General features: G+C 40.0%; 1 protein-coding gene across 1 annotated transcript in view; it reads right to left on the bottom strand.

The window, feature by feature from the left end:
• Positions 1 to 6,238, bottom strand: part of LOC130859891 (NXPE family member 4-like) — a 28,801-nt gene extending 22,563 nt beyond the window's left edge. The window contains exon 1 of the mRNA XM_057747376.1: positions 6,143 to 6,238. Coding sequence (XP_057603359.1) covers positions 6,143 to 6,238 — 96 coding nt within the window. The remainder of the gene's footprint in view (positions 1 to 6,142) is intronic.
• Positions 6,239 to 24,905: the final 18,667 nt, after the last annotated feature.

Below are 24,905 nucleotides of genomic sequence, written 5' to 3'. Positions count from 1 at the left end.
CAAAAGAAACATGTACCATAATGTTCATTGCAGCACTATTTACAATAGCCAGGACATGGAAGCAACCTAAATGCCCATCAACAGATGAATGGATAAAGAAGATGTGGCACATATTTACAGTGGAATATTACTCAGCCATAAAAAAGAATGAAATTGAGCTCTATGTAAAGAGGTGGATAGAACTAGAGTCTGTCATATGGAGCGAAGTAAGCCAGAAAAAGAAAAACAAATACCGTATGCTAACTCATATATATGGAATAAAAAAAAAATGGTGCTGATGAACTCAGTGACAGGGCAAGAATAAAGATGCAAATGTAGAGAACAGGCTTGAGGACACACGGTGGTGCGGGGGCAAAGGGGAAGCCGGGACGAAGTGAGAGAGTAGCATTGACATATATACACTACCAAATGTAAAATAGATAGCTCGTGGGAAATTCCTGCATAACATAGGGAGATAAACTCGATGATGGGTGATGACTTAGAGGGCCAGGATAGGGAGGGTGGGAAGGAGTTGCCAGAAGGATGGGATATGAGGCTATATACATAAATACAGCTGATTCACTTTGGTGTACCTCAATAATTGGCACAACAGTGTAAAGCAATTATATTTCAATAAAGAGCTTTTAAAAAAATTGAAGCTGTTATATTTCCAGCTATGTGATTAGTAGTATGTTCTAGAAAAAAAAGGTTTTACTAGAATGATATCTAATACATGGAGTGTTAATTTTTTTTTTTTGAGATGGAGATAAAACAGTAAGACCCAACTATTTGCTATCTACAAGGAACGTAGTTTAAGTATAAAGATACCTATAGGTTGAAAGTAAATGGATGGAAGACAATATGCCATGTAAGCAAAAACAAGCTAATGTTAATGTTAAAGTGGATTTCAAGAGCAAGAGTATCACCAGACATAAAAATGGACATTTCATAGTGATGAAAGGGTCAAGTTGTCTGAAAACATAGCAACCTTAAATGTGTTGGTGCCTACATGTCCATATATTTATATGTGAAACAAAAATGGACAGAACTAAAGCACATAGAGAAAGCCACAATCATGATCAGAAATTCAAAAACCTCTCTCAGTAGTTGCTACAGGAACTAAATTAAAAAATAAGTAAGTGCCAGGCTTCCATGGTGGTGCAGTGGTTGGGAGTCTGCCTGCCAATGTAGGGGACACGGGTTCGATCCTTGCTCCGGAAAGATCCCACATGCTGCAGAGCAACTAAGCCCATGCACCACAACTGCTGAGCCTGTGCTCTAGAGCCCACAGCGTTGTAACTACTGAAGCCTGTACACCTAGAGCCCATGCTCTGCAACAAGAGTAGCCACCAGAATGAGAAGCCCGGGCAGCACAATGAAGAGTAGCCCCCACTCACCACAACTAGAGAAAGCCCGCATGCAGCAACGAAGATCCAATGCATCCAAAAATAAAATAAATAAATAATAAAATAAATCTTAAAAAAAAAGATTTGGAAAAAAATGAGTAAGTACCTAGAGAATCTGAACATCATCATAGTAACATCGTTTTACCATCACAGTACATTATCAGCTATTGTTAAATTGCTACAACTTCACATGAAAGCTATAAGTGATTTTCAGTATGGTAGAATAATATTCTCTTGCACACATATTTTTTTTTGTAGAAAAATAACAGGAAAATTCTGATTCAAACTGGAGGAGTAAGCACATATTATAGCCTCAATTTCCCACCATAAATTTGTATAAACAGCAGAAAAGAACTTAATTTTCTAATTACTGTGGGAAATAGGAAGAGATTCCTTATATGGACCAGACCTTATAAGCAATCTCCTAAAAACTGAAAGGCAGGTAAGATTAGATCAAGGAAGAGAACCATGGCTCCAAATGCATGTAGGTGAGGCTTCTGCAAAAGAAGGAATTCACTCCAGGGACATTACCAACGTGGAGGAGTTTGATAACTGGAGTAGAGGGGGTGAGGCGGAAATCCACAGGAGGACAAACCAGACAGGTTGATACCTCCCTATTTCCCCACCTGTGTCTGGGCTAAGCAGCTAGAAACGGGGACTTCTGTACTCTGGTGAGAGTAAAAGCTACAGATATTTAAGCTGGAGAGGTCATAGGACCCAGTGTGCCTGGCAACACTTGAGACAAATGTGGAACATTTATTGCCCTACAGCACTTTTTACATCTCTGCCAGAAACATGCTGGAGCAAACAGGTAACTCCAGACTGGCCACGACGGAATCTCAGGTGTAAGAGTGTACACAACCAAGAATTAGCAAAAAATGTTCATGAAAGGTAACTCATGAGAGGGACTTTCCTGGCTTTCCTGTGGTTAAGACTCCACGCTTCCACTGCACGGGGCACAAGTTTGATTTCTCATCAGTGAACTAAAATCCTGCATGCCACACGGCAAGGCCAAAATAAACAAAACAAAACAAAACAAAGTAACTCATGAGAGAAGGGTATCAAGTTCAACAAAGAAGACATCCGAGGGAACAGAATTAATAGAAAAATTCAAAACAAAATTTTGGAACAAATATACTTTCTGTCCTCAGAGAGATCTAGACGATATTGGATCTGTGAACTAATGAGCCTTTTGTGATCTTAGAAAGTAAAATCCTACTGTTCTTTATGCAAAAGTCAGTTGGATTCCTTTACACCAGCAGTAAGCAATTAGAGAATGTATTTAAAAGAACACTATTCACAATAGCAAGAAAACAATTATGAAGTACCAAGGTATCACTCTAACAAAGATGTATAGAACCTGAATGCAGAAATTATAAAATTTAGTGAAAGATCTTGAAGAAGACCTATATAGATGGAGAGATATTATATGCTGATAAACAGCAAAATAAGATTATAAACATATCTTTTTTCTCAATTTGATCTATATGGCTAATGTCATGCACTTATAATTTATGCAGAATTTTTTCACTAAATTTGACAGACTGATTCTAAAATACATAAGGGATAGTGAAGGGCCAAAACGGGCCAAAATCTAAAAGGTTTTCAAAACAAATTATGAAACTCTTTTAAGTATAGCCAAGTGGTGTTTACACAGGGAAGAGAAATTGATCAATGGAATAGAATGAAAAGCCCACAGAGTGACCTGCACTTACTAGCAATTTTGATACACAACAAAAATGACATGATAAATCAGCTTGGAAAGAGAGGATTACAAAATAAGAGCTGAAAAAGTGGTTATCCATATGGAAATAAAAGAAAAATCAGCAAAAAAAAAAAAAAAAAAAAAAAGAGACAGAAATCCAAGTACATTACAGGGCTAAATGTCTAAAGCAACCTTTAAAACTTTAAGTAGAGAGATAGGATTAAGATGGTGGAGTAGGAGGACGTGCGCCCACTCCCTCTTGCAAGAGCACCAGAATTACAACTAACTGCTGAACAATCATGGACAGAAAGACACTGGAACTCACCAAAAAAAGGCACCCCACATCCAGAGACAAAGGAGAAGCCGCAATGAGATGGTAGGAGGGGCACAATTGCATTAAAATCAAATCCCATAAATGCTGGGTGGGCACTCACAAACTGGAGAACAGTTATACTGCAGAAGTCCACCCACTAAAGTGAGGGTTCTGAGCCCCACACCAGGCTTCCCAACCTGGGAGTCCAGCAACGGGAGGAGGAATCCCCGGAAAATCAGACTCTGAAAGCCAGCTGGTTTGATTGCAGGACCTCCACAGGACTGGTGGAAAGAGAGACTCCACTCTTGGAGGGCCTCAAAAAAACTGTGTTCACCAGGACCCAGGGGGAAGGAGCAGTGACCCCATAGGAGACTGAACCAGACCTGCCTGCTGGTGTTGGAGGGTTGTCTGCGGAGGTGGGGGGGGCAGCTGTGTCTCACTGAGGAGGCAGGGGCACTGGCAGCAGGGGTTTTGGGAAGTGCTTATTGGTGTGAGCCCTCCCAGAGTCAGCCATTAGCCCCACCAAAGAGCCTGTGGGCTCCAGCACTAGGTGGCCTCAGGCCAAACAGACAACAAGGTGTGAACACAGCCCCACCCATTAGCAGACAAGCAGATTAAAGCTTTACTGAGCTCCGCCCACCCAGCCCTACCCACCATCAGTCCCTCTCATCAGGAAGCACACAGGAGGCTCCTAGATAGCTTCCTCCACAAGAGGGCAGACAGCAGTATTAAGCAGTATCAGCAGCATTTTGTCTTGTGGAACTGAAAAGCCACAGCCACAGAAAGATAGAGAAAATGAAAAAGCAGAGAACTTTGTACCAGATGAAGGGACAGAATAAAGCCCCAGAAAAACAACTAAATGAAGAGGAGATAGGCACCCTTACAGAAAAAGTATTCAGAATAATGATAGTGAAGATGACCCAGGACTTTGAAAAAAGACTGGATGCAAAGATCGAAAAGTTTACCAAAGACCTAGAAGAATTAAAGAACAAACAAACAGGAATATGCAACACAATAACTGAAATGAAAAATACACTAGAAGGAACCAATAGCAGATTAACTGAGGCAGAAGAGCGAATAAATGACCTGGAAGACAGAATGGTGATCATCAATGATGCAGAAAAGAATAAAGAAAAAAGAATGAAAAGAACTGAAGACAGCCTAAGAGACCTCTGGGACAATGTTAAATGCACCAACACTCACATTATAGGGGTCCCAGAAGGAGACAAGAGAGAGAAAAGACCCGAGAAAATATTGGAAGAGATTCTAGTTGAAAACTTCCCTAACATGGGAAAGGAAATAGCTACCCAAGTCCAGGAAGCACAGAGAGTCCCAGGCAGGATAAAGCCAAGGAGAAACACACCAAGACATATAGTAGTCAAACTGACAAAAATTAAAGACAGAGAAATATTATTAAAAGCAACAAGGGAAAAAAGACAAATAGCATACAAGGGAACTGCCATCAGGTTAACAACTGATTTCTCAGCAGAAACTCTGCAAGCCAGAAGGGAGTGGTATGATATATTTCAAGTGATGAAAGGGAAGAACCTACAACCAAGAATACTCTACCCAGCAAGGATTTCATTCAGATTCGATGGAGAAACCAAAGCTTTACAGACAAGCAACAGCTAAGAGAATTCAGCACCACCAAACCAGCCCTACAACAAATGCTAAAGGAACTTCTCTAAGCGGAAAACATAAGATAAGGAAAGGACCTACAAAAACAACAACAAAACAATTAAGAAAATGGTACTAGGAACATACATATTGATAATTACCTTGAATGTAAATGGACTAAATGCACCAACCAGAAGACACAGAGTGGCTGAATGGATACAAAAACAAGACCCATATATATGCTGTCTCCAAGAGACCCACTTCAGACCTAGGAACACATACAGACTGAAAGTAAGGGGATGGAAAAAAGATATTCCATGCAAATGAAAACCAAAGGAAAGTTGGAGTAGTGATACTCATATCAGATAAAATAGACTTTAAAATAAAAAATGTTACAAGAGACAGGAAAGGACATTACATAAAGATCAAGGGATCCATCCAAGAAGAGGAGATAACAATTATGAATATATATGCACCCAATATAGGAGCACCTCAATACATAAGGCAAATGCTAACAACTATGAAAGAGGAAATGCAAGGCAGAAACAGAGACACAGGTGTAGAGAACAAACACATGGACACCAAGTGGAGAAAGTGGGGAGGGTTGGGGGGGAATGAATTGAGAGATTGGGATACCAAATTTTACACTCTAAATATATGCTGTTTATTATCTGTTAACTGTATCTCAATAAATGTTCTTAAAAAAAAAACTTTAAGTAGAATATTTAGAGAAATAGTTTGATGTTGGCATAGAGAAGGGTTTATTAGTACTGAGAAACCATTAACAGTAAAAAAAAAACACAGGTAAATTTTACTATAGAAACTTGAAAACAATTGTGTTGTGCAGAGATTCCTTAGAGAAGGTGTAAAGTCAAGCTAAACATTGGGAGAAGACTGTTGCAACGCAGATGTAAGTGACAAAGGAAGAGTGTGTGTACACACACAATATTACCCTCTCCCATACGGCATGGTTATCATCAAGCCCCTCAGCTCTCAAAGGTTGTGTAAGCTCCTGAAACTCCCCTACTACAATCTATAGGTCTGTTTGTTTGGACTCTCCTCGAACAGATGAAGTGTCAAGTAAAAATGTACTTTTGTAAAACACGTAAAGACAATTCCTACCTTTGTGGAGTTTTGGAAAACTGTAAAAGTGATCCAGGAGGCTAACATAAACAGCAATACCAACAGTGACTTACGACTTGTTACTCTCTTTATCATGGCTGTGATCCTAAAAGAGACAATACAAAAACAGGCACACACACACAAAACCAGAAAAGAAATGCAGAAATACTTGAAAAGTTCGTGCCTCCTGATTCTTTTTGTCCTCAGAGGAGTTACTGCCAGAATGGAAAGTTGGTCCTCCCCCTGCTCTTGCTGTCTCCCAGCTGCCTTTGTTTATCAGCTTGTACCTTCAAGAGAAGTACTATTCTGAGAGTGGAGCTCACCATGGACTCTCAGAAACTGAGCAACGAGGGGCTGATGGATGCAGGGTTGCTCATGCTTAGGGGAGATTTCCAGGCTACGTGTCATCTAACAGGGTTCCTATTCTCTTCCCTTAGACACAAAGAGCAGACACAAAACATCCCAATAAAGACTGACTCTGATAGTCACATTATTCTGGGGCCCTTTTAATGTAATGATTTCCCCAGCTTCCTTGTTACTAATCTGTTAATAGGTTCCCCTTTCCTGTCTTACCAGCCTTTCTAGCACCCCTCAAGCTTGAAAAGATTTGTTTTAAAATTCAGATTTCTTTCTTCCTTTAAAAAATGTTGTAGGCTTTATCAATGTTTTCCTATGGTTACATCTTCATTTCTGTCTTTGCCCTGGAACTTCAAGTTGTCTTTTAAAATGAGATGGCTTAAACACTGCCCTTCTAAAAATTTTCCATCTTTCAAAATTTTCTCTCCCCTAGAAGTACCTCTTACCCTAGATCCCCAGCTCATACATAGACATTAGAAGTTTCTGCACCCAAGAGTAACTGTTACCCCTTTCCCTGACTTCCCCAGTTTCGCAAATCTTTTCATACCTTTAGTTTAAAGACTGTGCTCAATTCCACACACAGGAACTATGGTGATCTGAGTGGTATGGCTCTGTCCTGAAACCACCGGTATATTACTGGGGTACCTCTCCTCTGTGCCAAGACAAGTCACAGGTATAAATTGCAGGCTGCATGCGTTGAACTTAGATCAGAACCCTCTGCTTGTTTCAGGCAAGGTGAGTGTCAGGCTTGCCAGCTCCACCTTAAGGAGGTGCCTGGATCACAACTGCAGTTCTAAGTTCACACAGAGGTGGGGAGGGGAAATGAAATCCTCAATATGGTCAGGGGAGATAATTTTATTGTTCTCAGACTTTATTAGTCTAATTTTAGTAAGTGTGCAATAAATACCCAACAAGAAAAGGTGTGACTGAATCTGGAAGTTTGAATGAATTGTCATCATCTGTGGAAGATGAACTACCTAATCTCCATCTGAGCATTGTCATCAAGACCCAGTTGCTAGGATTCAACTGCATATTATCTAGTACAGAGTAGGTACTCAATAAAATTTGCTGAATTAAACTGAAAGAACCTCAAATACAGTATAGGCAAGAAAATGATATCAATTCACTCTCAGATCAACCCAGAGTGATAGCTTACAGTCATGGGTTTGAATCCATGTGGGATTTGTGTTCTTGAATGAATAGAAATGATGCCAGAAAGAGCAGGTGCCCAGGACAAATGCACCAGTGCTCACAGGAAGCAGTCTGACTGCACTGTGGATCCCGTCACAGTTTCATTTGTGCTGCCCCACACAGGAAGTTAAACATGTTTAAATATCTACACCAGTCCTTCCAGTTATATATATAAGCAAGAAATCAAGACCTGTTTCACAAGGATCTTTAGAATTTTGTTAATGATCCCTACGTCCTTGATCACCCTCTGTGGAACTGACCTTAACGATATTTCCCTATGTTTTTACATAATGGCTGTTGGAAAAGTTGTTTTAACCTTATATGGCTGAGTCCAGGTTGCTCTCTTCTTCCCTAGGAAGCCTCTACTAAGAGATAAATATTTGCTGTATGTCTGGTTTGGCTGCTCCATAGGAGACTGGGACCAGCAAGTACCCAAGTTCACAGCCTGATCTGAGACACATGGATTTAGGGGTTTTAATTTTGCTTTAGTCATATTGATACTGATATTTAATGTTAACCTGTGGTTGGTATAATAGATATGCTTGACTTGAAGAACTGGGAGCACAGAGGAGAGTTTATATGATTTGTCCAGGTCATCCAGTGAGCTTTGAAACAGAGCTGAGGCCAGGATTCCTGCCACTTTGACCTCTGATTCAGAGCACTTTCCAACTCATAGGGTAGAACCAAGTTCAGGTAGATAATGGGATTCATGTGTTTATTGTCCAATATAATTAAAAGAAAGGCTCTCTTTAAAAAAAAAAACACATTTTCTTAATTTGCTCAAAAGCTTGGTGTGAGCACGATATATGTGCTCTCCTTGCAGTTAGCACGTGGTTGCCTCATCATCTTTGAGTAATTTCGTTTTCCCTGCATTTATGGGTCTAAGTGAGGAATCTGAACGTGAGAGCTCAGTCAGAGGTGGAAACATGGGACCATGAGTTCACAGAATAAAATATAACCCAGAAGAGCATCAGTTCTTTGGAGGTATTGGTAGGGTAAGAGTAGTCTTAGCTTGGCCGGGGTCTAAAGGATCCCAAGCAAAATGGGCAGACAGTCAGCATCAGGCAAAGTGAAGAGCAGATGTCCAGGGAACATGCAGTGGCGACTGAGCCATAAGTTAGGGAAGTGGCTGCCATGACCTCAGGAATCAAACAAGATGCACCCCATTGTCAAGGAGGCTACACTGAATGGTGGGAAGTCTTGTGTCCATGGGATCTGAGGATAAAGATTGAGGTGAGCATTCTGAGTCCTTTTAATCTCCTTACAATGCCCTGGTTAGAACATTGATTGCCACCTTGCTACTGTAGAGCAGAAAATCAGCATCTTCTCCCAGCACCGAACTGGAAGCAGTGTAGTAGCTTTGGGCACCACTAGGGGACCCTGCGGGTAGAAAGGAGAAATCTGTGTGTGTGTAAATGAATGAGCTAGTCCTAAACTTTAACCTCACTACTGGGGGCACTACTGTCATTTTGTTTGGGACAGTACTTCATTGTGTGGGATTTTTCTTTGCATTATAATACTGCATGCTTAGCATCCCCAGTCCCTTGCCCTAAATACCTGTAATAACGTGTCGGTAGAGCAACCCCCAAATTTCCCTCACACATTTGCAAAGACCTCCTCTGGTTGAGAACTGCTGGTTTCAGTGACTAGATCACAAGAGGATGACAGCTCTTGGGAAAGCTGTACTTGGTGGAGGTACAGAAAAGTGACTTAGGGTTGGGTGTGTGAGTAATAGAATGGGAAATTGTTGAGGACAGATCAAAGCTAGCTCTTAGAACTAAAAAAACCCTTCTAAGAACCTCTGTAAATGCAAAACCGATGGCACAAGCTAAAGCTTGGAATTTGGCCTGTTCTCCTAGGAAGACATTACTGTTGATAGCCAACAATCCCAGGGAATTGTGACCTCACGGAAAAAATAATGAGACATCTGAAGAGCACAATCACTATATGAAAAAGGAGAAAAATAATAGAGCAAGAATTAGAATTGTGTAATCTCATTCAAGAGAAAGAAGAGATATCAATTGCCTGACTGTAAAGCAGAAATTAGCAATCATAAAGCAGAACTAGTAGAAGAGTCTCAGTCTAAACATGTAATAACCAAAATACATAATAGTCGAGGGCAAGAGTAGAAGGTATACAAAAATCAAATTAGTAACCTGGAAGATCAAGTTGAAGAACTCTCCAGAAATCATTAAGAAGGAGTTGAAAGAATGTGAAAGACAAGTGAAAAGATAAGGAGCAAAGAAATAAAAATGTCAATATCCACCTTTAATAAGAATCCCGAAAAGGTAGGGTAAAAACCAAGGAAACAAACAGAGACACTACATTATTTTTTTAAGTACGTATGAAAATCAAAAGTAGATCACATAAAGGCCACAAGAGAAATCTCAACAACTTTTAAATTCATCATTTATATATAAAACACAATGAAATCAAAATATTTGACAGTGCATCACCATGAAAGTACTTTATATCAAATGTGGAAAGCCACCAAGTTGTACTGAGGGAGAAATATATCACTGTCAATGCAGTGATTATACAGCACTAAGAATTAACACTAAATGAACTAGATGTCCAAGTCAAGAATAGAAGAAGAGCAGCATAGTCAACCTGAAGAAAGTAGAAGTAAGGAAATCATAAATATAGGAGCAGACACTAATAGGGGATGAAACAAAGCAACAATAGAAATGATCAGCAGAATAAAAAGCTGATTCTTAGAAGAAAACTAAAAATGAGCAACTTCCCAGTAAATCTGATCAAGAGAAAAAGACAAAATATATAGGACTGCAGCTACTGAACACAGGAGGATAGAGGAAAAGTGATTCCTCCCTGACAACCACACGAACAGTTAAATGAAAGAAATGTGATCATTTCAATTGATGCCGAAAAAAAGTCAATAAAATGCAGCACTCATTCATAATTTAAAAACAAAGCAATGTAAAAACAACCTTTTAGCACACTAGGAATTGAAGGAAACTTGATTAGTATAATACAGGCTATTTATTGAAACTCTACATCAAATACATTTCACTTTCCTGTGAAATTTTAGAATTCATATTCAAGTTAGGAACAAAGTTGCTTGTCATTACAGCTTTTGTTCAATATTTTCCTGAAGTTGTAGCAAAAGTAAGAAGACCTAAGGAGGAAAAAAAGGAAATGACAGTAGAGACAGGAAATGAGAAAATTGTGTGATGACGACATAAAAGATATGATAATCTGCAAACTATGAGAAATAATATGAGAGTTTGGTCGAGTTGTTTGATGTAAGATTGTGAGTAGAATAGTGTCTACTCAAAATTCATGTCTACACGAAACCTCAGATTGTGACCTCTTTTATTTATTTTAAAAATTTATTTATTTATTTATATTTATTTACTTTTTTTACTTATTTATTTGGCTGCATTGGAGCTTTGTTGCTGCGTGCAGGCTTTCTCTAGTTGTGGTGAGCAGAGGCTACTCTTCATTGAGATAAGCCAGCTTCTCATTGCAGTGGCTTCTCTTGTTGTGGAGCAAGGGCTCTAGGTACACAGGCTTCAGTTGTTGTGGTGCGCAGACTCAGTAGTTGTGGCTTGTGGGCTCTGGAGCACAGGCTTAGTAGTTGTGGCACACAGGCTTCGTTGCTTTGCAGCATGTGGCATCTGCCCAGACCAGAGATCAAACCCATGTCCCCTGCATTGGCAGGCAGACTCTCAATCACTGCACCACCAGGGGAGCCCCTGTGGCTTTATTTAGAAATAGGGTCTTTGCAGATGTAATTAGTTAAGGATCTCAAGATGGAATCATTCTCAATTTAAGTTAGGCCCTAAATTCAATGACTGGTGTCCTTGTGAAAAAAAAAAGAGAACACAGAGAGAAAGAGGCCATGTGGAGATGGAGCCAGGGGTTGGAGTTCTGTTGCCACAAGCTAAGAAATGCCTGGCATCACTAGAAGCTGAGACAGGGGAGCAAGGATTCTTCCCTAGAGCCTTCGGTGGGAGTGTCATCTTACTGACACCTCGATTTCACATTCTAGCCTCCCAAACTGTGAGAGAATAAATTGATGTGGTTTAGGCCGCACAGTTTATTGTACTTTGTTATGGCAGCCCTAGGAAACTAATCAACATATAAAATCAATTGTATTCAAAGCAGTAATAATGACCAATTAAAAATATAATAGTAAAAAATTCTATTTGCAGTAACATCTAAAATTAAAACAGGATGTAAATCATTTTTATGGGCAACATTATAAGATACTGAAGGACATAAAAGAAGACCTGAATACATGAAATGGTGTGTCAGGTTTCTGAATAAGAAAGTTTAATATCATGCAGATTGCAATTCTCCCCCGAATTCTGTCAGACCTCTCTAAGGTGACTAATTATTGCATGGGAGAGCAATAAGCCAAAAGTAGGAAAATAAATCCACAGAAGAAGCTCAAAAAAAAAAAAAAGAAAAAGAAAAAAGGGGGGCCTACCCTACCAGATATCAATTTATTAAAAAGCAATTGCAATTAAGCTAGTCTGGTATTTGCACATCTATAAACACTTTGATCACTGAGATAGAATAAAAAACCCATAAATCAACCTGCTAAAAAACCTTGATAAATAACCGAGTTGTCATTACAAGTTGATAGAAAGGATACCCGATGTAATGAAAAATTGTCTGTACTGAAAAAAAGAGAGAAAACATCATAAAATAAGGTTCCTACCTTATGTCATGTAAGTTCCAGATAGGTTCATTACTAAATTGTGACAAGCCAAACTGTATAACTTTTAGGAGAGCCCAGAACTTCCACCGCCAGTGTCCCTGTCCCCATGGTGAGCCACAGCCAACTCCCGCCTCTTCGGGAGACTTCAACACCAGCAGAACAAATGTTCCAGGACTTCCCTGGTGGCACAGTGGTTAAGAATCCACCTGGCAATGCAGGGGACACGTGCTCGAGCCCTGGTCAGGGAAGATCCCACATGCCACGGAGCATCTAAGCCTGTGCGCCACAACTACTGAGCCTGCACTCTAGAGTCCAAGAGCCATAAGTACTGAAGCCTGGGTGCCTAGAACCTGTGCTCCACAAGAGAAGCCACCGCAGTGAGAAGCCCATGCACCGCAATGAAGAGTAGCCTCTGCTCACCACAACTTCAGAAAGCCCACACACAGCAAGGAACACCCAACACAGCCAATAAATAAATAAATAAATTAATTAATTTTAAACAATGTTAAAAAGAAAAGGACATGATGTTCCAGATAGTGTCTTTGGTCTCTTAGCTCCATACTTACCCTTTCAGAACATGTTTTCTAATGTCAAGTAGGACTACTTTCCCAACCATGTGGTTTCCTGTTAGGTTCTGATAGTGGTGAAGGGAGCTGCATGGTGATAGTGTTGGCCAGTGGGATCCTGAGTTCCTGTTCAGTCAGCAGGGTTTCAACAGCAGCATCTGGGTAACACTATTTCCCCTTTTGCTCCACTGGCCCTAGAGTTAGTGACTTCCTGCACTTACTAATTATTGGGTAACCTTATCTTCCCCTTTTTTCTACTCCACCCCTTGTGGCACTTTGTAAGGGATTATCTGTATTAACTTCTATCTGAAAAAAAACACTTTTAGGAGAAAATGCAAAAGAATATATTTATGAACAAAGCTAAGGGCTAGACAGTCTAATAGAGAAACAGGCAGAAGATATGAATAAACAATTCATATAAGATGATACTTGAATGATAAATACATGTGAAAAGATGTTCAATATTGCTAGTTACCATGATGTGAAAATTGAAATCACAGTGACAGACACACCGCACTCATCATATAGGCCAAATTTGAAAGCATAAAAGTATAATTTGGGGGGGGGGGCAAGTTAAAGGAGCTTTTATACACTGCTAGTGTGTCATTTGGGAGGACAGTTTGGCAATTTCTAGTAAAACTGAATATGTCCTAACCTTTGACCCAGCATTTATATCTATTGGCTAAGTACTACATAGAAAAATCTGATTTTGCTGGGATAAATACAGATATCATATGATCTTTAAATAATGACAGTTTGTCTACTTTTCAAATTCTAATATTTTAAAATCCTTTTTCTCACCTTTGTGTGCTGGCCGGGGATGACAGTGGGCATCCTTGTCATTTCCATATTTCAAAAGAACAATTTCTGGGACCTCCCTGGTGGAACAGTGGTTAAGAATCCACCTGCCAGTGCAGGGGAAACGTGTTTGATCCCTGGTCAGGGAAGATCCTACATGCCATAGAGCAGTTAAGCCGGTGCACCACAATTACTGAGCCTGTGCTCCAGAGCCCACAAGCCACAACTACTGATCCTGCACACCACAACTACTGAAGCCCACATGCCTAGAGCCTGTGCTCTGCAACAAGAGAAGCCACCGTGTTGAGAAGCCTGAGTGCCTCAATGAGGAGTAGCCCTTGCTCGCTGCAACTAGAGAAAGCCCGCACACAGCAATGAAGACCCAATGCAGCCAATAAATAAATAAATAAATAAATAAACAAACAAATAAATAAATAAATAAAATTAAAACAAAAAACAGAACTATTTCTGAAGTTTCCCTGTTAAGTACAATAACTGGTGTAGAATTCTGGCAGCCTCCTTAAAAGTGAATACTTCGTTCTATTTCTCATTTTTTTTGACAGTTTTTAACATACGTATGTTATAAATGCATATAAATAACTTTGTCAAGTACTTTTGTGCATCTATGAAAATAAGCATTAACTTTTTTCCTTAATGGGATTTCATGAATTACATTTATAGATTTTCTATTTTTAAAAGATCCTTGCATTCCTGAGATAAATCTAATTTGGTCATGAGTTTAAGATTACTTCAGCTTATAAGAGGAATATATCTGTTTTTGAAAAACCTGAATTATAAAAGTGAATTCTTGTTAAGTCAAATATGGATAATATTAATTTCAATAGGAAAATATTTTTAAGTATTCTCAGCATCAAAATAACATCTATTTTTACTATAATGACCCCAAATACCATTAAAATAGACACAATTACTTCAATAAAATCAGTTTGAAAACACAACCTGCCAAAGCATTTTTCTTTATTAATCACATCATATAATAAGTCTTATCTTCTCCCATTAAGGAGTTTTCTTTTTAAGCAATGACACATCTTACCCTTAAGACTGTGCTCACAGTGGGCCTCCTTGTCATTTCCATATTTTAAAAGAACTATTTCTGGGACTTCCGTGATGGCTCAGTGGTTAAGAATCTGCCTGCCAATGCAGGGGAAGCATGTCCGATCCCTGGTCCAGGATCAAACTAGAAAGACCAAACACGTGATTAAAGGGTGAGAACTTTTAGTGCCATCTCCCAACCCCTGGGGAGACAAGTGTGGCTGGAGGTTGAGTTATAAGGCTCTTGATCAACAAGATTTGGACACCTTCTGGGTTGGTGAACGCAGCTGTGTGCTGGGAGGATGATGTGCCCAAAATGGGCCCGGAAGCTCTGTGCCTCCTCCCCACCCCCATACCTTGTCCTATGCATCTCTATCATGTGACTGTTCCTTAGATGCATCCTTTGTAATAGACAGGCAATACTAAATAAAGTGCTTTCCTGAGTTCTGTGAGTCATTCTAGTAAATAATCAAACCTGAGGAAAGGGTTGTGGGAATCCCCATTTACAGCTGGTTGGTCAGAACTACAGGTGGCCCCTGGGACTTTTTTTTTTAATTAATTAATTTGTTTATTTTGGCTGTGTTGGGTCTTCATTGCTGCATGTGGGTTTTCTCTAGTTGCAGCAAGTGGGGGCTACTCTTTGTTGCAGTGCGTGGTCTTCTCAGTGCGGTGGCTTCTCTTGTGGAGCACGGGCTCTAGGTGTGCAGGCATCAGTAGTTACAGCACTTGGGCTAGTAGTTGTGGCTCATGGGCTTTGTTGCTCCATGGCATGTGGGATCTTTCCAGACCAGGGATCGAACCCGTGTCCCCTGCATTGGCAGGCAGATTCTTAATCACTGCACCAGAAGGGAAGTCCTGGCCCCTGGGACTTTTGAGTAGTGTGTGATGTGGGGGCTGACTGAACTTTTAACCTGTGAGGTCTCTGCTAACTTTGGACGATTAGTGGTAGAGTTAAACTGAATTGTTGGACAACTAGGTGGTGTTGGAGAATAGATTGTTATGTGGATAAATGACGTGTTTGGTGTCAGGATAAAAAGCATACACTTCCCATTGCTTTTTGGTTCTCAGATTTTTTTGACTCCTTGCTGACTTGTTTTTTGGGACTGTCTCTTCTGGTTTCTTAAGTTTGAGAGTAACCTAATTAAAACTTTCTTGTTTTATTAAATGTATTCAAAGTAAATATCCCCCGAAGTTCTGTTTAGATGTATGTTACAAAGTGTGATAGGTAATAAGTTTGTCATCTATACTCAACATTATTAACATCCTACTTAATGGAGCAAGACAGAATGCATTCTCTCAAAGATCAGGAGCAAGTCAAGGATGTCTGCTCTTACCACACTTACATTACAGTTGCATTCGGGGAGCAAGGCTAAGAGAATCTTCTTGAGACAAGCAGTGCCTTCACGTGTGAAAGGCAGTGGCCTGCTGAAGCTGGAGACGGTGTAGGCGAGCTGTGCCACGTGACTTTGACGCAATGCAAGCTTTTCCCAAGTTTACTGCAGTGCCCTGCTAAAGGGGAGAAAACAGGGGAGAACTAAGAGAAACCTCTCCAAAACACTTTGGGCTGCATACAGCATTCTGCAAAGGTTAGAGACAAGGAAGCTGGAATGTAAAGGAATCTAACTGAGGTGCAATAATCTAGAATTGAGACTGGAGAACAAAGAAGAATCCCTAGAGACCCAAAGAAGCTATCATCGTGAATTGGAAAGCTGGTGGCTGGCCTCTTAAGCCGAAAAGGATCTATGGAGTCATGTGTATGATCAGACTCAAGCTCTACTCTGACCCTGCCTTCAAAAAATTTTTTTAAGTTTTTATTTTGTATTGGAGCACAGCTGATGAACAACGTTGTGTTAGTTTCAGGTGTATTGCAAAGTGATTCACCTATACATATATTGATAAATGTATCTATTCTTTTTCAATTTCTTTCTCCATTTAGGTTGTTACAGAATATTGAGCTGCATTCCCTGTGCTATAGCAGGGCCTTGTTGGTTATCTATTTTAAATATAGTTATGTGTACATTTTAATCCTAAACTCCCAGTCTATCTCCCCCCTCCGCCTCATCCCGCATTAGTAACCATAAATTCCTTCTCTAACTCTGTAAGTCTGTTTCTGTTTTGTAAATAAGTTCATTCGTTTCTTTTTTTTTTTAAGATTCCACTTATAAGCCATATCATATGATATTTGTCTTTCTCTGTCTGATTTATTTCACTTAGTATGATAATCTCCAGGTCCATCCATGTTGCTGCAAATCTGTTGCTGCAAATCTTCAAAGGTTTTAGACAGTGATGAACTGAATCAAGCTAAAACTGTATCAAAGCTCAGATACAGCTCAAGGAGAGGTTAAATTGACTCAATCCTGCATTCCAGTACCTTGAAAGAATACCTCTGGAGGGGTATTATGGCCTTCAATATCTACTATTTGTTTATATAGAATGTCTGACACAGAATCAAAAGGTACAAATCACATAAGGAAGACTCAGAGATGGTCCTGTTGTTGGAATTATTAGACAGAGACTTTAATATAACTGTGGCAAACAGATTAAAGGCTCTAGTGGAAAAACTGGACAATGTAAATAGATGGGGGAATTTCAGTAGAGAGGTCAAAATTATAAAAAAGACTCAAACAGTTATTTTGATGGAACTTATAGATCAAAATTTTAAAAATGAAAAAAGAAGTAATGCAGAACTGAAAAGTTTATTTGAATTATGGCCAACTGGACTCAGAAGAAGAAAGGAACAACAAACTTGAAGACAGGCCAATAGCAGTTATACAAAATGAAGAACCAAAAGAAAAAAGGCAAAAACCCAAGAACAGATTATCTACAATGTGTGGGGCAATATCAACTGGCCCAATACATAAGTAATTAGAGACCTAAAAGGAGAAGGGAGAGATAATGGGGCAGTAGTTATATCTGAAGAGATGATGACTGCATTTTCCCAAACTGAGAAAAGATATCAACTCACAGAAATAAGAAGCTCAGTGGACCTTTAGTGCAATAAAACAGACTTTCTCAACTATGCATATTTTAGTCAAGGTGTTGAGAAGCAAAGATGAGAAATCTTATAAGCAGACCAAGAAAAAGACACATGACATGCAAGATGTATTAGTCAGGATTCCCCAGAGAAACATAACCTTTGGAATATACATATGTATTATACACTGCTGAGTTTGTAGCAGAAATAGCAATAAAACTATATGATAACAAGAGTACAAAGGGTAGCAGGGAGTAAGTAGAAATATACTGTTGTATGTTTCCTATTTGAAAACAGACACTGGAACTTCCCTGGCAGTCCAGTGGTTAAGACTTAGCCTTCCAATACAGGGGGTGCGGGTTTGATCCCTAGTTGGGGAGCTAAGAACCCACGTGCCTCATGGCCAAAAAACTAAAATATAAAACAGAAGCATATTGGAACAAATTCAATAGAGACTTTAAAAATGGTCCCCATCCAAAAAAATCTTAAAAAGAAAAAGAGAATAGACTATCATAGAATAGTCTAAGTTAAAGATGCACATTATAAACTCTAGAGCAGGGAAGAGCAATTGTTTTCTACAGAGGCCCCGATTGTACGTATTTAAGGCTTTGTAGGCCAGAGTGTCTCTGTCATTCGTACTCAACTCTGCTGTTGTGATGCAATGTGAAAATGACTATAGACCATATGTGAACCTATGAAGGGCTGTGTGCCAATAAAATTTTATTTAGAAAAATGAGCTGTGGACGATTTTGAGCCTACAGACCACAGCTTGCTAGAATTGAGCAACCACTGATAATAAAACAAAGAGGTTTAGCTAAAAATTCAATGAACTACACAGAAATTTGCACATAAATATTCATAGCAGCATTATTCATAATGGCTTCCCAATTGGAGACAACCTGAATGTCTTTAAACTGGTGAATATAGTACAGACAAAATGAGGTACAGCTATACCCTGAAATAGAATTCGGCAGTAAAAAGGAATGAACTACTAATACATGCCAGGATTCGGATGAACCTCAAAACTGCCATGCTCAGTGAAAGACTTGGACACAAGAAACCACATATTCCAAGATTCCATTTGCAATATGAAATTCAAAGTGTCCAGAAAAGGCAAGGCTGTACAGACAGCAACTAGATCCACAGTTGCTTGGGGCTGGCATGATGATGAGACAAGAATAGGAATTAGGAGTAAATCAGCATGAAGGACCGACTTGGGGTGATGAACATGTTCTAAACCTGATTTATGGTGATAGTTTCACACAGCCATGAAATACAAAATAGGTTGAAATGGAGGAGGTCTGGAGGCAGGGAAACAGCTAGGAGGAAACAATTATAGGATCCCAAGGGAGGGACAACCCCCCATGCACACAACACCTGGAATAGTCTTTTGCCTCTGGGCTAATGTTTACCAAGCATTGTCCACGTTGTAACACACTTCTGAGGGCTATGATACTCCTCTCAGTTACAGCAATTAAGGGAGGGTTGGGTGGTATGTGCATTTGGAATGAGTGTTCAACTGTACACTTTAAATGAGTGAATTATATGATATGTAACATTTTTATGCCCCAATAAAGTAATATTTTAAAAAATCAACACAGACTTCTGTTTCTACAGGAAATGTAACGAGCTGCAAAAAATGCACTCTTACCCTCACAATAGGAAAAAAGCCAGATGATCTACAAAAGTGTAGCTTTCTTGAGTACCTCAGAAAACTCAAGTAGCAAGGCAACCAAATGCCCAAATTCCAAGAAGGGACAAGCTCTTTGAAGAAGAGATGAAATGTACAAGGCCTTCATCTTTGGCAGAGCACAGGAAAAAGAGAAGAGAGCATTAGAAAAAGGGAAGAAGAAACCAGCAAAAATGTAAATCAATTGTTAAAGGCCAAGTGTGGGTTTATGCACTGGTTTGAAATAGCTGGGTGTTCCAGAAAAGCATAGGTACAGTCGCCCATGAGCTCTTCCTCATGGCTCTTCACTGGTACTCACGAGGAAGACTGGGGGCAGGGCAGGGAATTGAGAGAGTACCCCTACTTGGTGCAGGCATGAAGGAAGGGATTGGCAGCTGCTCAGGGATAGGCTTAAAGTCCTACAGACTTCCCCAGGCTCTTAAGCAAAAGCCTTGAGTCACTTGAAGCTGCAACTGTGGTCTCAAGGCCTAGGCAAAACTCCATGGCTAAAGAAGGAAGATTAGAAATTCAACCTGCCTTGCCTTGAGAGTAGGACATGTAACTCTCTCATTCCCAGGACACAAGCAAAAAGCCAATCCTGCTAAGACTAGAGGTAGGAGAATAAGACCCCTACTTCTAGGGAAGGGACAGGAAGGCATCATGGACCCAGGATTTATACTGACAGTAAGCAGAGGTCTGCTACCACCATGAACAGGGCAGGTAACTTCCACTGAGACCAACCATGGGTACAAGGCACAGCGTGGTTGTTTCAGAAAGTAGGAGCAGGAACTCTGAGAAAGGCTCTCTCAAAGACCCAGGCACAGAGGACTTGCCTAAGACAGAGGCTGGACCAGGAAAAGAGAGACCCCTTCCTGTCGCCACCCCAGGCCTTGTACCCAGGAACCTCAGCACAGCAGCAGTCTGCAACCAGTGGAGGGAGAGCATGGTGACATTGGCCTCAGAGATGTCTGAGAGTGGAGGGGACAGCAGGAACACTGAGGAAAAACCCTCCTGCATCTCAGCCCCCAGCCTAAGCATAGGGCAACAAAGAATTTGAAGCCTGTGGTGCACTGAAGGTTAATTACAATAACAATGAAGAAAAGTTACTAGGGTGTTGTTGGGATGGCAACAACACTCCATCTTTCTGTGGGTTGGAATGGAACTTGGAACTGGGTTGGACTCAAAAGGTTTGTTACCCAACGGAAAAAGCGATTGACGCTTCCCAATACCTACACCGATATTTCAAATTGTCCTTTTGTTTACTTCCTAGAATCTTTCATACTCTGGGGCAGTGTACTCTGGTAAGATTCAAGATGGGTGAGAGAGTCAGTGAGATAAAGGTCATGGTGAAGGGGGACTTTGAGACCTCACTTGAGTTAGCAGACACACCCATTTTAGGAAAGAATATTTATAGCAGTTGAGGATATGGAGTGGGAAATGACCCCCTTAAAGCATCCTGTTTCTTTCTACCCCTTGGAAAGGCTTCAAGGTACCAAGGCTACTTGTGCTCAAACTTGAAGCTATCTTCATGATTTACAATGTTTGTAAGGTTAGGGGTGTACTCTTGAGAGTCAGACTCTACCCCTTACAGGCTGCGGGACCTTGGCAGGGGCGTTAAGCTTTCAGTGTCTCACTTTTCTCTCCTATAAAATGTGGATTTTGATGGAAGTTATCTTACAGGGCTGACCTGAGGATTAAATGAGATGGCCCATATAAAATGCTTAACGCAGTGAGTACTGCTCAATGTATGTTAGCTATGATTATTACAATTCTTATGAGGGGTGGTAAAGTCCTGGAAGTTAGAGTGAAAAGGAGGGGAAGGTGGAAGCAAAGGATATTGTAGAGACTAAACTGACTTGTTGCCTGATTGAATATGAAGGATAAGAGAGAGGGCAGGGTCAAGGATGGCTCTCCATTTTGAGACTTCCGAGGCTGGCAGTATGGTGATGCCCATGGTACACTGTGCCTGGTCTGTGAAAGATGGACAATTCAGCCCAGCCTGTTTTATTTAGGATTGCAAGCCTGATGGTACCAATACACCAATTTTTCATTTGAAGCCAGAAATCCAGAAGATTATGTGAAATCTCCTGAATTTTTATATTCTTAAAAATCTGGAGCAAATAAACCTTGACTGTAAGGTGCAAATTTGCAACCTGTGTGTAGGATCTTAGAGGTTGCTCTGCTATAGAGCTCATCAGCATATGTCCCATGAATGCTTTGCATATTTTTAGGTTCTCATTAAATACTGGTTGAATGAATGGATTTTATTTTATTTTTTTAAGAAATTTTATTGAGATACAATTAACATACAATAAACTGCATATATTTGGAGTGTACAACTTGGTATCCCAATCTCCCAATTCATTCTCCCCCAACCCTCCCTGCTTTCCCCACTTGGTATCCATATGTTTGTTCTCTACATCTGTGTGTCTATTTCTGCCTTGCAAACCAATTGCTTTGTATCATTTTTCTATATTCCACATATATGTGTTAATATACGATATTTGTTTTTCTCTTTCTGACTCACTTCACTCTGTATGACAGTCTCTAGGTCCATCCGTGTCTCTACAAATGTCCCAATTTCATTGCTTTTTACAGCGGAGTACTATTCCATTGTATACACGTACCACATCTTTTTTATCCATTCATCTGTTGATGGACATGTAGGTTGCTTCCATGTCCTGGCTGTTGTAAATAGTGCTGCAATGAACATTGGAGTGCATGTGTCTTTTTGAATTATGGTGTTCATATGGTAACTCTATTTTTAATTTTTCAAGAAACCTCCATACTCTTCTCCATAGTGGCTGTATCAATTCACATTCACACCAACAGTGCAAGAGCATTCCCTTTTCTTCATACCCTCTCCAGCATTTACTGTTTGTCGATTTTCTGAAGATGCCCATTCTAACTGGTGTGAGGTGATACCTCATTGTAGTTTTGATTTGCATTTCTCTACTAATTAGTGATGTTGAGCAGCTTTTCATGTTGAATGGATTTTAGATAAAAGGATTTTCTAGGAAGCATATATACTGATACTTGCTGGTTTTTATCAGTTTTGAGTTTATAGAAGAGTTGAGAGAAAGGGATGCTAAAACATAACACTGTTATTCAAGATTTAACAGTTGAAGATTACAGATGCCAAAGGAAAGAAGGAACCAGCCCCCAACGAGCTTTCAGGGGACAATCACTCTCCTTAGTGCATTCAGGACCCTTCATCCCTGAGAATTTCCAGACTGAAATGTTTCCCTCCCACACAGATGAAGACACACCCAAAGCCCCTCGTGAGCTTTGAATGAAATAGATCTAGGTTTACATACATGCTTTGCAACATTCAAATTACTTGATCTCAGGAAAGTTGTTTAAAATCTCTAGACCCCAATTTCCTCATCTCTCACCTCAAAGAGATGTTATGAGGACTTAATTACATGAAAAGTATTTATAACATACTTAATACAGTACTTGGCATCTAAAAAGTCCTCAGTAAATGGTAACTAGTAGTAGTAGTAATCGGGTTGTGTCCCAAAATACTGCATGACTTTCAGTTCTCTGATTGTACTACCCTCATCCTCATCAGCATATTTTTGCTGATGCTGTTATCTCCACCTGGAGCTTCCTGAAGCCTCCTCTGACCTTCCTCCCTCTACTTCTGATTGCTTCTGATGGCTCTGTGTTTCTAGTACAGAGGTTTCTTAATCCAGTGGTCCCCTTGGGGGACCTGTAGATGGAAATCAGAGGAGTCTGTGAATATAGATGGGAAAAAGGTTGTATCTTTATTGTCACTAGTATCTCACTCAAAGTCGACATTTAAAAATTTTGTATGTAGATATTAATGTTCAATAGTATTAGTAGTATCTAATATTTAAGCCATTAAAAATCACAAATATTTCATATCATGTCACAATTGTTGCTGATTTCACAGAATAGCATTTACTATCACCACTAATTTCAAATTATTGTAAACTGTTTTTTAATGCAGTAAATTAGAAGGGCACATATTTCTATATAATAATTAAAAATAATTTGAACACTGTAATTCAATATAATTAATTTCCTTTTTAATCCCATATATTTTTAATGCATGCATTTAACATTGTTTTGAGAAAAGTTTTGTAGATTGTGTTCTACAGCACACACACACACACACACACACAAAAGATTAAGAACCCCAGTTCTTATAGTTACTATAGTATATTTTCCAGTAATTTAGATAAATACACTATTTTCAGTTGAAAATTAGCCTAGTCTCAAATTTGCATTCTGAGTAAAACTCTTTAGTCTCATTTAATGCTGTAATCTTCCTCAATCAAACAGGAATATAACACATAATTACTTACTTTTAGTTGTAGACAATTAATGTCCAGTTAGCTCATTGAACATGTGCTTTCTTTAAATTAAGGTTTTCTTCTCTGGTCCAAGTGTTTTGTGTCCCTAAACTGGTTTTTGTTTTGTTTTGTTTTGTTTTCTTTTAAAATAAACCCTGGAGGGGTTCCAACTATAGCCTAGGATGGAGTTGGCCAGCAGGAATAAAGTCACTTCCACAATCACAGAAAAACTCCAGATAATGTGTAATAAAATGACTATTGTTTAACTACCAGAAACTGAGGTCACAGACCAACTATCTAACTTAAAAATCTAAGGAAAACAAAGTACTTCCAGGAACAGAAGAGATACAAACACTGACTCACTTTTGGGAGAGGAAATAGGTAAGAAGAATTTAGTTAAAAATTTTTTTTATACAAATTGCTTAAAGCTGAGTATGGGCTAGTGTAAGGGTAAGAGCTTCTAGGAGTGAAGACATGAAGAGAGTCTGCAGCTGCCTGCCAGCTCTTCGCCTTGGGCCTCTACCAAATACTCACGAGGAAGACTGGGACCAAGGCAGGAGGCTGGATGAAGTCTTCCTCAGTGGCGCAGGCCTAGAGGAGAAGGCAGCTCCTTGATGGGAAAGACACCAAGTCTCCCCTGCATCCTTCTTCCGTAAGAACAAAAGTCTGTGCCACTGGGGGAGGGACAGTGAACCCTTTCTAGAGCACACGTGAAGACTGACTGGCTGGGGAAGTGGAGAAGAAAGAAAACTGAAGATTCCTGTGGGATGGGCAGGAAATTCCTGGAAACAGGCCATTAGAGATTTCCCAGTGCTGTGGGGAGGGGGACAGGATCACTGAGAAAGCCGCCCCCCAACCCCTGCCAATCCAGGGGCACAGGGCGTGCCTAAGGTGGAGGCTGAGCCAGAGCAATGGAGAGTGCCATTTCTTCTCCCCATCAGGCTGGGCAGTGCCAGGTGAGAGGCAACTGAGGTTGACCACGGGAGAAGGGGCAAGGCATGGAGAGTGACTCAGAGATATAGGCACACAGGGAAGGGCGAAGCTAAGGGTGACCAAGGAACACTGAGAAAAACCCTCTGTGTAAACAATACCCACACTAAGCACAGAATAACTCCAGAGAAATTTGAAGCTGATGTTGAACCCAAA

The sequence above is a fragment of the Hippopotamus amphibius genome, chromosome 9 (genome assembly GCF_030028045.1).
Source record: "Hippopotamus amphibius kiboko isolate mHipAmp2 chromosome 9, mHipAmp2.hap2, whole genome shotgun sequence".
Classification (NCBI taxonomy): Eukaryota; Metazoa; Chordata; class Mammalia; order Artiodactyla; family Hippopotamidae; genus Hippopotamus; species Hippopotamus amphibius.
The sequence above is the reverse complement of the archived record's forward strand: the minus strand, read 5'-3'. Positions and strand labels throughout refer to the sequence as shown.